Source organism: Grampus griseus (genome assembly GCF_964374135.1).
Source record: "Grampus griseus genome assembly, chromosome: 15".
NCBI classification, from domain to species: Eukaryota; Metazoa; Chordata; class Mammalia; order Artiodactyla; family Delphinidae; genus Grampus; species Grampus griseus.
In genome coordinates, this window is record NC_139009.1 from 28,492,129 (window position 1) to 28,505,311 (window position 13,183).

The window sequence follows — 13,183 nt, forward strand, 5'->3', positions numbered from 1 at the left end:
AAGGTGACTGTAGCATCAGGAGAATGAAGAGAAATACTGCGAGATTGAATTCGAATAAAGATCTGTGGACTTGAGAGTGTTGAATGCTAGGCTGAGAAGCTGATCAGTTAAATGAAGAGTAACTGAAGGTTTTTGACTACAGAAGTACAAGAACTGAGCCATAGGATGGGCGTGGCATGAACTGGGAGAAGGGGAGACTTTGGTGAGAGGAGACCAGGTCGGAACCTAGAAGTTGGAGGAGGGAAGGTTTTAGAAGTGAGGGGTAAGTGTGGACATCGATTTACTCATAAGTTATTCTGTTTCCTTAGCTACCAATCCACATGTTTTCTCCATTCCATTGCTTGCTGTTTATCCAGGCATTGGGGTAAAGGGTAAGAGGGAGATTGGGAGGAGGGACCAAAAAAATAATAAGAATGAAGAGAAAAGGTGATGAGGGCAAGATTCTGAGTGCTTCAGTTGTTCTGTAATTCAGTGACTCACTACAAGAAGACTCTAGGGGAGTGCCCTCTAGGCTCTTCTAGTGGAAAACACAGGATAGGAAACCTTGTTTGATTTTATTATGTATAGACATAATAAATTTCCTTGGCAAATAAGGGTCCTGATGAGGCCCCCGTTTGTTACCTGAAAGTGTGTGTAGACTGTCTGTCGAAAAATAACTCACATGAGTTGTATTATGTTGAACTCTGTGAAATTGCTATTTGACTATTTTTGATCTACAAAGAAAGCAGTTTCGTGAAGTCTCAACCTAATAGATACTTGCTCGATAGATATCTGATGACAGCCCAGATTTTAACCTTTTCTGATTCCTTCATAAGTTCCTTCTTTATTAAGGTGCTAATGGTCTTGAACCTCTGCTAGTCTCAGGTTCGGGGAAGCTGTGAAGAATCAAAAGGTGGCAGTAAGTAGGGAGGGCTTTCCAAGGGGCTGGTAGAGAAGGGAAAGGAGCTGGGAGCAAGCCTGCCGGCCAGAACCAGGGCATCTGAATCCTTGGGTCTTTAGTGTGCAGTCATTCTGGGTTTAGAAATAAAAATTCAACCTAAAGGGTTTTCCTTTCCTAAGTGGGTCACTAGGCAGTTGTGCAGTTTTAGATCTTCTGCAACATGCTGGAGACAACCTGTATGGGTCTCTGAGAAAACAAGAGAGATGTTTCAATGTTGGGAAATAGATCAAATGTCAAAAGCGGGAAAAAGGGCAAACTTAGTCATGGTTTTCAGGTTGGTGTGATTTCTGTCGGCCCAGCAGAAAGCCTGGCACGCAAGTGTTGAGGAAAGGTCTCTGAAGGGTTGAAAGGCATCAGAGGAGGTATTTATTGGTTGATCGTATGCTCCCTGGTGTTTAACCTAAAGTAATTTCCTCGAACACGTCAGTGGGAGAGAAGGGGAATTCCCAAAGATGTGGAAAAAGGTTAGTCAGCTATTCTTGTAGGATGCTTTCATTGTAATGACATCCAGATATTGGGATCAGGGTGGGGCCTCTCAGTACTCTACCCCCACTAATCTGTAAACTCTGAAGAGTTTAAGTTGTACAGAGTGTCAAGTGCAATAAATATTGTTACTGTAACGTCACAGGGATATGATCATCCGCTTAAAACTGCAGTGCCTAGGCACATAAAAATGAGAGACTGTGGGATAACCTTACCAGGGACTAAAAGCTCAGTTCATATTTACTCAGCTGTAGAAGGTGATTGTCCTGTAGGAATAGAGATTATGAATCAAGAGCTCCCGGCTTTGCTCACACAAAACAGCCAAACATTTATTTTAAACCATAGTCAGAAATACCATTGCAGCAAAACTTTAATTACCTAACACCCTCTTCTCCAATATAATCTGTATATAACCATCTCCCCACATGGAAGAAGCCTGAGAGGGGATATTCACACCTTTCCAGTGGCTTTAATGGAGTTTGGTGCAAATTTTAACTTAATTCGTTTCCTTTTTAGTTCCACAGTTAACTATAAATGTCATTAAACCTCTAGGCCTGATTATGGAAGTACTTGTGGACAACAGTCATATTTTAATTTATGAAAGATCCAAAGAAAAATAGAACAAAACAATCAAATAAGAAGAGGGAAAAAACAGAATTAATGTGCTAATGGTTCTTCCTTGCTGGGAATGTTACCCTCCCCTGATCTTGGCCTCTCTTGTACATAAATACCCACATACTTCCGGCAAGGATGTCTCTTTTTAGGATGTCTTCCTTTCACTCCTGCCAACCTGGGAACTCCCTTAGTCATCCTCTCTACCCTCTGACCCACGCTTCCATTGCCAGGGGAGTCCCAGGGCAGAGTCTAGCTGCTCCTTCCTTGTATTACAGTTACATCCTGACACCCTCCTGCCCTGAGCTTCTCATTTCCTGCCTCTTATTTCATTACGACACATCAACATCAGGCAGTTGACAATATCTTTTTCTCCTCTTATATTTACCTGCCTCTTATTTTCCTGTGGTCAGGCAAGTTTTGCAGCGGAGTTGAAGTTAAGGGTGAGAACCAACAGAGGTAGTTTGCATTCAGAGAAATGCACACATGCAGCTTAGAAGATCCAAAACATTAAGACTTTCAGCTTCCAGATAGCTGTCACAAACTCCATTTGCTAAAGCTTATGCCCTTTATTTATAAAGCTCCTCGGTCTTCAATCAGAATCTATTTCTTTTATTATACACAATTATAAATTAATTAATGTAGCTCCAGAGGAGGATGCTACTAGACACAATCACAAAGATTAAAAAAAAAAAAAAAGCCAAACTAATAACCTATTAGTTGAAAGACGAGTCAGAAAATTTGCTGAAAAACACCTAAAGGTCAACAGCAACCAAGTAGCAACATAGAATCATTTAACGCAGGAGCATCATTCTGTGTCAGACCGTGCAAGCATCACTGATGTCTGGAGTAACAGGATAATGTATGCATGTAAAGATGGCCCTGAGTCATCAAGAAAATGTTTGTTATGCTCAATACCAGTCTGGTTAAGTAAGAAATGAAGTAATGCATTTTAGGAATATTTCTGTCAAAATGGTTAACGTTAAATATCTGGGCGTATACTAAGGAGATGAGCCTTAGTTATTTGGAATGCCAATTATGTTAGGACCCGCTCCCCATTCCCCAGCGACACCAGATAAACAGAACAGTGTCACAGAGAGGGGTGAATAGTTTTCCACAGCCACTTTGTTTGTGGTCTCCCGACTTCTATGTTGTTGTTTATTCATGGGGTTTTCCTTCCCTTTTCTTTGGTTTCAGATGCGAGTGTCTCTCTGGCTTATGTGGTTTCCCCGTGTGTGAGGTGGGATCCACTCCCCGCATAGTCTCTCGTGGAGATGGGACACCTGGAAAGTGCTGTGATGTCTTTGAATGTGTTAATGGTACGTGGGGTTTCTCTTGTTCTCAGAGAGTGTACATTTGTGCAGGAGGAGGAGGGAGGGTTCAATCTAGCTGTTTCTGTCTTTTAAAAGGCAGAGAATATACTCAGGGACTTGATGAAACTCAGAAAGAATATTTGTTTAAGATCCCACTAGGCAGTAGAGAAAGTTAGGAAAGGAATCATCATTCCATCCATTAGAAAGAGCATTTTGGAAGTGTAATCACAGACTGCACGTAGCCATCATATTCTGCTGTGTTTCAGTAGTTCAGAAATTTTAGGATTGCAAGAAAAGGATCATGGAAAATGTGGTCGTATCCCTCCTATCATTCAAGATCTCATTGCATTATTGTCAGAGGTAATCTTTGTAACTAACACCACATCGGAGTGTCCACAATTTGAAAGAGAAAAGACACTGTTCCTTTAGTTTAGCATTTTCCTACTTAGAGGAAACACCTCTGGCCATTACTTGGTCAGTAGTATTGGCTTAGTTGGAGCTGGAACCTTGTGGACCAGAAAAACGATCCTTCAGTCATAAGATTACTTCAAATAGAATCCACCTTTCTCCCTTGGTGTGTGATGACCTGGCGTTTATTGAATTTAGATGCTAGAAGGGAGGAGAGCCTAAAACATGTCCCTCCATCAGAATTTTCAGAAGAAAAACAGAATAAACTCAAGTAAGTGAAATGTCAGTAATTTTAGAGGACATTATTTAGTCAACACCTAGACACACAAGGAAAATGATTTTGGATTTGGACAAATACAACAAAATTACGCATATAGAAGCGTCCATATTTGCCGCCTACAGGAAATCGGGGTTCAGAAGCTTTTCTGCCCTCCTCCCAAGCTGCCCCTCCCCCACAAGAAAAGGTTATATTAAAGTCCAGACCTGTTTCACCGAGTCCTGTAGTTTTTAGTCCAGTGGCTGCATATTTTGTTTTGTTTTGCTTTGCTTTGCTTTGAAGAAACACTTGTAGTATGGCTTTGTGGTTAGAAAAGAACATAGACTACAATTAAAAGACTTCAGTTTGAAAACTAGTTCCTCCACTTAGTAGCTGTGTAACTTTGGGCATCCCTTGGTCTTCCTGGGCCTCAGTTGCCACATCTGTCAAATGGAGTGAATAACAGTAAATTAAATGAGGTTTTATATGTGAAGCACTTGAAATTGTGCCTCAAGAGCAAATAGTCTTTATAATTTTGTGTGCCCACCTCCTGTTCATATCCAAAGATGCTGTTCTGGACATGGCAGGGGGATGGAGAAGGTGAGGGGAGGATCCTGACTTAAAGACCTTTATAAATACAAGCATGCAGGGAGAGGTGCAGGAAAAGTTCCACGTGCATAAATCTCTTCTCAGTGTTTCTCCCCACCCGTATTATTATCCAGCCGGTAGTAATGTCTGTTAACCACCAGCAAATGGCCAAGTCTCTGGTATTGCTGAAGTTAGTTGATTGTAGGTGACATTTTGTGAATATTTAACTTGTGCCATTGAGACAGAAATAGTTGGTCCTTGTCCTGGGCTCCCAGCATCTCAGTTGTGCTTCCTTCCAGTATTCATCCCTCTGCATGTCTGTCTCTCATGCTAGAATCTGAACTGCCAGAGAACAGAGAATCTATCCTTGTGTCTGTGTTATTAGCACATTGCCTGCCTCTCAGAGTGCACCCAGGTTCTGATGGGTAGTTGGGTGGGTGAGTGAGCAAGTGATCTGATTCATATCATCTTAGTTCCCTCTAGAGTGGCTGTTAATTATCAGCCCATAGAGGGCTTACTTTGTGGGAATTCGCCATCTTTTACTGCCCTACACTTTAATCTTAGGTCTCTTGTCCCCAGGAAATATCACCTCTAGAGGAGTGCTTTTCTTTTTTCCTTGCTTCTTGATTATAGAAACCCAAGTGTCATGACTTTCTCATCAGGACATTAACTTTACATCTCTCCCCAGTGTGATACGGTTTGGACAGCTGATAACTGCCCCCCGCCCCCTCAGTGCCCTTGCCCCCATTTATAGAAGTCACTTCAGGAACAGGACTTGCCTTCAGCTGTGAGAAAATGTTGAGATGACAAAGCAGTCACAGGATTTCTGGTGTTTGCCTCTTTCTTGCCACCATAAATTGGTTGCGTGATCTTTGCTTTATTTCGTGTCCTGCTACAGTGTGTCTATTTCTATATTAGTCATTCAGTTGGAGATGAGACTAGAAACTACAGTCCTCTGAAGATTCAAAATCCCACAGAATAGTGTGTATGGAGTTCCGTCTCAGAGCCTGTATTTCACTTTTTTTGTCATACACATACACACACCTCCCCTCCACACATACATATATTTGTATGTAAGTGTATGTGTGTGTTTGTTTATTTGGCAACTGGTGCCCTGGGAAAATCTTACTGTTGTCATAAGGTCACCATTAGAGGATATTACATTATCCAAAATTCATTATCATTGCCCAGATGAGCAGAGGTCTATTTTATATATACATATTTTAATAAGCCATATATATATATATATATATATATATATATATATATATATATATATATATATATATATAGCTTTAAAATATATATAAAGCCTTGCTTATGCACAAAGGATTTGAGGCAACTTTACACTGAGAACAGATAAGATAACATAGTGGTAGAATATTAATGAGAAAAGAGAATCAGAACCGTAGAGTTGTATGTAAAAGTTGAAAATGAAAAGCAGAAAGAAAATGCCTACAGGTATGCAGGCCATAGCATCTGTCTGTTTAATTGGTGGAGTTAAATGTCAAGTTAGGCCCCCAGCATCCTGGCCATCAAAGTGAAAAAGGAGATAGAATCAGATCTGCAGTTCTTATTTTTAGAGACAAGAAGCCTGCTGAACAGGGCAACCCTCTGCTCATATGGAAGCTTGAAAAGAGAGCGCTGGATGACACAGTAGATCTTGTCCTTAGTTGCTTTAATCCCTTAAATGTGGAAACAGATTTCCTCTGGCTGCTCTTCTCAATAAAAAGCAAAAGCAAAATATTAAAATACACCTCAGTGAAAGCAGTTTTCAGAGGTGAGTTTGACACCCGGCTGGAACCTGGGTGCTTAGAGAACTATTTATTGATTTTGAGAAACCCCCAAACATGTAGGAACATGTCGGAATGGATCTGGGAACCCCAGTTCAGGAGACAGTGGGTTGCATGTTAACTAACCCCATGTGCAGAAACAGAGATTGCCTGCCAGCACTCGGCTCCTAAGCTGCCATCCAGGTGATCCGTATGCTTACGTTACTTTTTTAAGATAAGCGTTATCGTGAACACAGAAGGTTAAAAAATATTCACAGAGAATTCAAGAACTCTTGAGTTTTGAAAACATTAGCCTAGATGAATAGATGGAAAGAACATTCTCCATAAATATTCGTTCTCTTTTCTGTTGGGTTTGGTTTTATTTGGGGGGGGGGAGGAGGGGAGAGTTGCTCGTCGGATTGTTATGGTCTGTGACTGAGGGCTGAAAGGAGGACCTGTGAGGTATTGGTTGAATGAGAACCCTGTTGTTTAGAAACCAAAGGAACAGGGGGTATGATTGAGCTCCTTTTGTATAAACTAGAAGACATCAGTATCATCGCCTAGAAGTATGACCTCCACAGCAGTGTTGAATAATCCCAGATCTTCTTCAAGAAACAGTTCTGTGTCTGCTCCTGCCCATAAGCAAAACTTTTGTCATTAGTCAGCTGGAGCTGAGTGATGGCCTCTACTTTTATTTATTTTTTTTTTTTGCGGTACGCAGGCCTCTCACTGCTGTGGCCTCTCCCGTTGCGGAGCACAGGCCTCAGACGCACAGGCTCAGTGGCCATGGCGCACGGGCCCAGCCGCTCCGCAGCATGTGGGATCCTCCCGGACCGGGGCACGAACCCGTGTCCCCTGCATCAGCAGGCGGACTCTCAACCACTGTGCCACCAGGGAAGCTCTGGCCTCTACTTTTAGATCGACATGTGTTCTCCATTTGGTTACAGTACACCTTATTGCCTTACACTGGCCCAGCTCACTCATTTCTAGAGGCATTTGGGTTTGAATAGGGAAGTCATCCACATACAGAATATGGAAACAGTCATTTGGTTGCTTAGATATGATCAGCTGTCCAATGTACTTGCACAGAAATCCAACATCATAGAACATCATGGTTTGAGTGTTGTAGCCACTGACTGACTCTTCCAGCATCAGACACACTAACATGTCAAATCCATCAGTCACAGGAGAGCCATACCCAAAGTCAGCTTGCTCCTCATGTAAAATTTGGGCCTAGAAAACTGAGACCTGCAGTTTGTTAAGAAAATTAGTACAGAAACTTCTAATGATAACCCATTGTCTGTTTAGCAATAATACTCAGTAATATTTCTAGGGACATAAGGTCTACTTCTACAGTGATGGAGAGAATATGGCACTTTGAAAGAAATATTCCACTCAGTATGCATTTATTGAGCATCTGTTGTGTTCCTGGGGTCTTGTCAAGCTAATTTTGCTTAACAGTGATACAGTCTTTTGCAGTCCTATTTTGTAAGTATTGTTCCCCTTCCCTTATCCCGAAGTAGTATCTGCCTGGTATTCTCTAGCACACACACCCTGCTTCCCCCCCATAGAAAAGGTGTTTTCCTCCTATAGCTATCTGGAAGCTCATGTACCCTGTCTTTGTGATTACATCAGTTTGTCTCTGATTTATGGAGAAATTTTCAAACATTTCTCATCTGTCATACAGTTGTCTCTCTTTTGACTTCTTAAGTCTGCCCACTTGCTTCCTATACAACTTACCCCCAGTGAAAGGAGACCAGAGGCAAGACATTAGCCATTTTCTACTGAGATATTAAGGAGAAAAAGCAACAGAAGTATACCTATTTGGATTTTTTCTCCATTTTCACATTTGATGTGAAGTTCTACATTTTAGTCTTTTCCTTTGCTAAAATTATATACCTATCACTGTCTGCCAATCAGTGTAATTTGGCAGGCAGTAGAAGTTATTAACAGTCTATAAAGTTCTTTTTCAGGAGTTCTGGAATATGTTAAAGAGGGAAGAGAATATTCCAGAACTGAGAAACATAAAATTTAATTGGGCAGACACAAAAAACGTGCAAAAATACCTAAAAAGACACTTTTGTGCATCTCAATGCATATGCAATTTTATGCATTGATAGGTACAAGTTACACAGTAAATTATTTTATTTGTAATATTATTCTTTTCTCTGTCCATGGAAAATGTCCTGTTATAGAGGTAGTGGTAAACTCCATAGGGTTCTAAGATTCACATGTATCCCCAGCAGGTGAAGAAGTAATTGGTCATTGCTCGTCAAAGACCACTGCCAGCCATTTTTATCATGCATCTTTCTGAAGAGCTTCTGTAAATTTGTCTTGGCATCAAACAGGGATTTCATTATGTCGTGTGATTTTTTTTTTTTTTTAATCCTAAAGAATCAATTGTGTTTTCAAGGCTGTGTTTTCTGGGACTCTCCATCTCTCTAAATTCCATTCCCTTGCTCTCTGTGCCTTAGCTAGTGAAATGTAACTCTTGTCAATCCCATCCCCTCCCGCTCACGTTTCTGCACAACCCACGGTAAAAGCGAGTTCATCTGCAGCTGCTTTAGTCATAACCACAGCCTTCCCTTCTCACTCCTTCAAATCTCACACCAAGATTTGTGGCTTCACCCAGATGGTAGCTGTGGTTGATTAAGGCAAATAAGTATTGATAATTAATATTAATTGGTTCTAAAATACTTCTTTTTCTTCAGTTTGAATGGAAGCTCAGCATTTTGTTAGAATGCAGTATTTTGCCTCCTTCCACAGCATGCAAATTTGATTGATAAAAAGCACTCCATTTTCTACACTTTAGAACTTGTGGTCCAGCTGCCCAGTTTCTTCCAATCCCAGCTCAGTTTAGTATGTTAGCTAAAAGTATAATAAATTCTGAGCTGTAATAAGATGATTCTTCCTGACATGAGTTTTCTGAAAAAAAGAAACAGTATATCCAGCCAACACTACGGAAGAGGTTCAGACATGCACATTTACTGCCTGTGTAAATATAGACACACAGCTCATCTCACACTAGTTATGTGACTTTAGGCAAAAGTCAATTTGCCTAAAAATTCCATTTTACTCATTGAAGAAGTGGCTATTAATATTTGTTCTGTCTTCTTGACAGGATTGTTATAAAATCAAATGAGAAAGTACTTGTTTGTCCAGGTACAAAACAAATGTAAATATACTCAAATTAAAATGCAGTGAAAGTCTCAAATATTTCGAATATCCAAGGTGACATGGAGAAATGACGTTAGGACAGAGGAGCCCATGAGAGCTGTGTGTCTCATGATCTGGGTCTTCCCATCTTATTAAACAGGGTGCATTAGCTCAGGAGAACTGTCTTTAGCTTGGAAGTACTTCTATTTTACCAGCTTTATTGAGACACATACCATGCACTTCACCAAGTGAAGTTGCACAATTCACTGTTTTTAATGTATTCACAGAATTGTTTGATCCTCACAATCAATTTTAGAACACTTACATCAATCCCCCCCCCGAATTCCCAAACTCATTAACGGTCACTCCCCATTTCCCCCAAACCCTCCAGTACTAGGCAACCACTAATCTACTTTCTGTCTCTATACATGTACCTATTATGGACATTTCATATAAATAGAATCATATCCAATATGTGGTATTTTTTGACTGGCTTCTTTCACTTAGCAATGTTCCCCAGGTTCATTTATGTTTTAGTATCTGTCAAAATTTCATTCCTTTTTTATGGCCAAGAAATATTTCATTACATGGATATACTACATTTTGTTTATTCATACATCAGTTGATAGACGTTTAGGTTGTTTCCGGTTTTTTTTGGCTATTATGAATAGCACTGCTATAAACATTTGTGTACAAGTTTTTATGTGAATAGATGTTTTCATTTCTCTTGGATAAGGTCATACCTAAGAGTAGAATTGCTGGATCCTCTGGTAACTGTGTGTTTCATTACATCCCCACCAGCGATGTATGAGAGTTTCAGTTTCTCCACATCCTCGTCAGCATTTGTTATTATCTATATGTTTTTCATTTTAGCCATCCTAGGATATGAAGTGATGTCTCATTGTGGCTTTGATTTGTATTCCCTTAATAAATAATGATGTTAAGCATCTTTTCATCTGCTTCTTGGTCATTTCTGTATCTTATTTGGAGAAATTTCTATTCAAATATTTGCTATTTTTCAATTGGGTTGTTTTTATTGTTGTTCTTTATATATTCTGATACAAGTCCTTTACCAGATATTTACAAATATTTTTTAATCTTTGGGTTATCTTTCTTTATGGTGTTCTTTGAAGCACAAAAGTAGATGAACTCCAGTTTAACTGTTTTTTCTTCTGTTGCTTATGCTTTTGGTGTCATATCTAAGAAACCATTGCCTAATTACAAAGTCTCAAAGATTTACTCCTGTTATCTTCTAAGAGCTCTATAGTTGTAGCTATTACGTTTAGATCATAGTTCTGTAATTCATTTTGAGTTATTTTTTGTATATGGTATGATAGTGGTCCATTCTTATTCTTTTGCATGTGGATATCCAGTTGCTCCAGCACCATTTGTTGAAAAGACTATTCTTTTCCTCAGTGAATTATCCTGGCACCCTGTTAAAAATCACTAAATATGAGAGATTGTTTCTGAACTCTTAATCAATTCCACTGAACTGTATATTTATCCTGATGTCAGTACTACAGTGTCTTGATTACTGTAGCATTGTAGTATGTCTTGAAATCAGAAAGTGTGAGTCCTCTAGCTTTGTTCTTCTTTTCAAGGTTGTTTTGGCAGTTCTGGGTTCCTCACATTTCCATATGAGTTTTAGGATTGGCTTGTCAGTTTTTACAAAAGAACCAAGTAGGATTTTGATAGAGATTGCAATGAAAATATAGATCAATTTGGGGAATATTTTCACCTTAACAATATTATCTTTCAGTCCATGAACATGGAATATATTTTCATTTATTTAGGCCTTCTTTACTTTCTTTGAACAACGCTTTTTAGTTTTTAAAGTACAAGTTTTGTGCTTCATTTATTAAATTTATTGCTAAATATTTTATTCTTTTCAATGCTACTGTGAAGGGAATTTTTTTAAACTTCATTTTCAGATTGTTCTTTGCTAGTGTGTAGATACACAATTTATTTGAGTTGCAGTTGTACCCTGAAATCTTGCCGAACTTTTTGTTCACTAGTTTTTTAGTAGATTCTTTAGAATCTTTTAAAATTCAAGATCATGTCATCTGCAGGTAGAGAGAGTTTTCCTACTTACTTTCTCATATGCGTGATTTTTTAAAAAAATTTATTTATTTTGGGGTGTGTTGGGTCTTTGTTGCTGCGTGCAGGCTTTCCCTAGTTGCAGCGAGCAGGGGCTACTCTTTTTTTTTTTTTTTTTTTTGTGGTGCGTGGGCCTCTCACTGTTGCGGCCTCTCCCGTTGCGGATCACAGGCTCCGGACACGCAGGCTCAGCGGCCATGGCTCACAGGCCCAGCCGCTCTGCGGCATGTGGGATCTTCCCGGACCGGGGCACGAACCTGTGTCCCCTGCATTGGCAGGCGGACTCAACCACTGCGCCACCAGGGAAGCCCAGGGGCTACTCTTCGTTGTGGTGCGTGGGCTTCTCATTGCGGTGGCTTCTCTTGTTGCAGAGCACGGGCTCTAGGTGCGTGGGCTTCAGTAGTTGTGGCTCACGGGCTCTAGAGCGCAGGCTCAGTAGTTGTGGCGCACAGGCTTAGTTGCTCCGCGGCATATGGGCTCTTCCCGGACCAGGGATTGAACCCATGTCCCCTGTATTGGCAGACGGATTCTTAACCACTGCCTCACCAGGGAAGCCCGTGTGCTTTTTATGTCCTTTTGTTGCCTAAGTGCCCTGGCTGGAGCCTCCAGTACAAAGTTGAATCGAAGTGGTGAGAGTGAACATCGTTGTCTTGCTCCTGATTTAAAGGGAAAAGCATTCACCCTTTCACTATTAAGTATGATGTTAGCTGTGGGTTTTTCATAGATGCCACTTATCAAGCTGCTGTTTAACAACTTCCACTCCTAAGTTATTGAACGTTTTTATCATGAAAGGGTGTTGACTTCTGTCAAATATCATTTCTATGTCAACTGAGATGATCCTGTGGTTTTTTTCCTTTATTCTATAGACATGTTGTATTACATTAATTGATTTTTGGATGTTAAACCAACCTTGCATTCTTGGAATAAACCCCACTTGGTATATAATCTTTTTTATATGTTGCTGGATTCAGTCAGCTAGTATTTTTTTTTTTTTGAGGATTTTTTTTATCTCTGTGTTTATAAGAGATAGTTTTCTTTTTCTTATGATGTCTTTGTCTGGTGGGAGTTCTTTTAAGTCAACCAAAATTAGCGTTAAGAAATGGATTTAGTGAGAGTGTTTTAGGGCAGAGAAACAATTTAAAATCATTGGTGTCATTATGAGAATTGTTAAGTGCAGGGCTTTGAGTCCTTAGCAGAACATAGCCTTGAAACACAATGGAAGGAGTACAAGGTTTTAGTTGAAGAGCTACTGTTTTTGCTTCTATCATTTGCTAAATGTGTGACTTTGAGCAAATTACCCAGGATTTCCTCACTTCTGCACTCAGGATAAGTATTTCTACATCAGACCTTTGTTATTGGGATTAAGTGAGGTAATGCATGTAGAAAGTGTTTTTTTAAAGGCCAAGCACTGTTATAATTACAGATTGTTAAACAGGATAGAAAAAAGAATTTAGGAGAAAACACTGGAGAAACAGAAGAACATAACCTCTTAAAAGGCCTAAATAAATTTTTTGAGGCAGAACAAAACCTAATGTGGAGGCAGGATCATTTACTTGAG

The 13,183-nt window shown here is 39.9% G+C and overlaps 1 protein-coding gene across 2 annotated transcripts in view; it reads left to right on the plus strand.

The window, feature by feature from the left end:
- The window catches only part of CRIM1 (cysteine rich transmembrane BMP regulator 1), a gene marked incomplete at its 5' end in the record, with an annotated part of 206,515 nt that overhangs the window by 119,112 nt on the left and 74,220 nt on the right, over positions 1-13,183 (plus strand). For both annotated transcript variants that reach the window (XM_082671722.1, XM_082671723.1), the window contains one exon: positions 3,233-3,354. In XM_082671722.1, the coding sequence (XP_082527848.1) occupies positions 3,233-3,354 (122 nt within the window). The remainder of the gene's footprint in view (positions 1-3,232; positions 3,355-13,183) is intronic.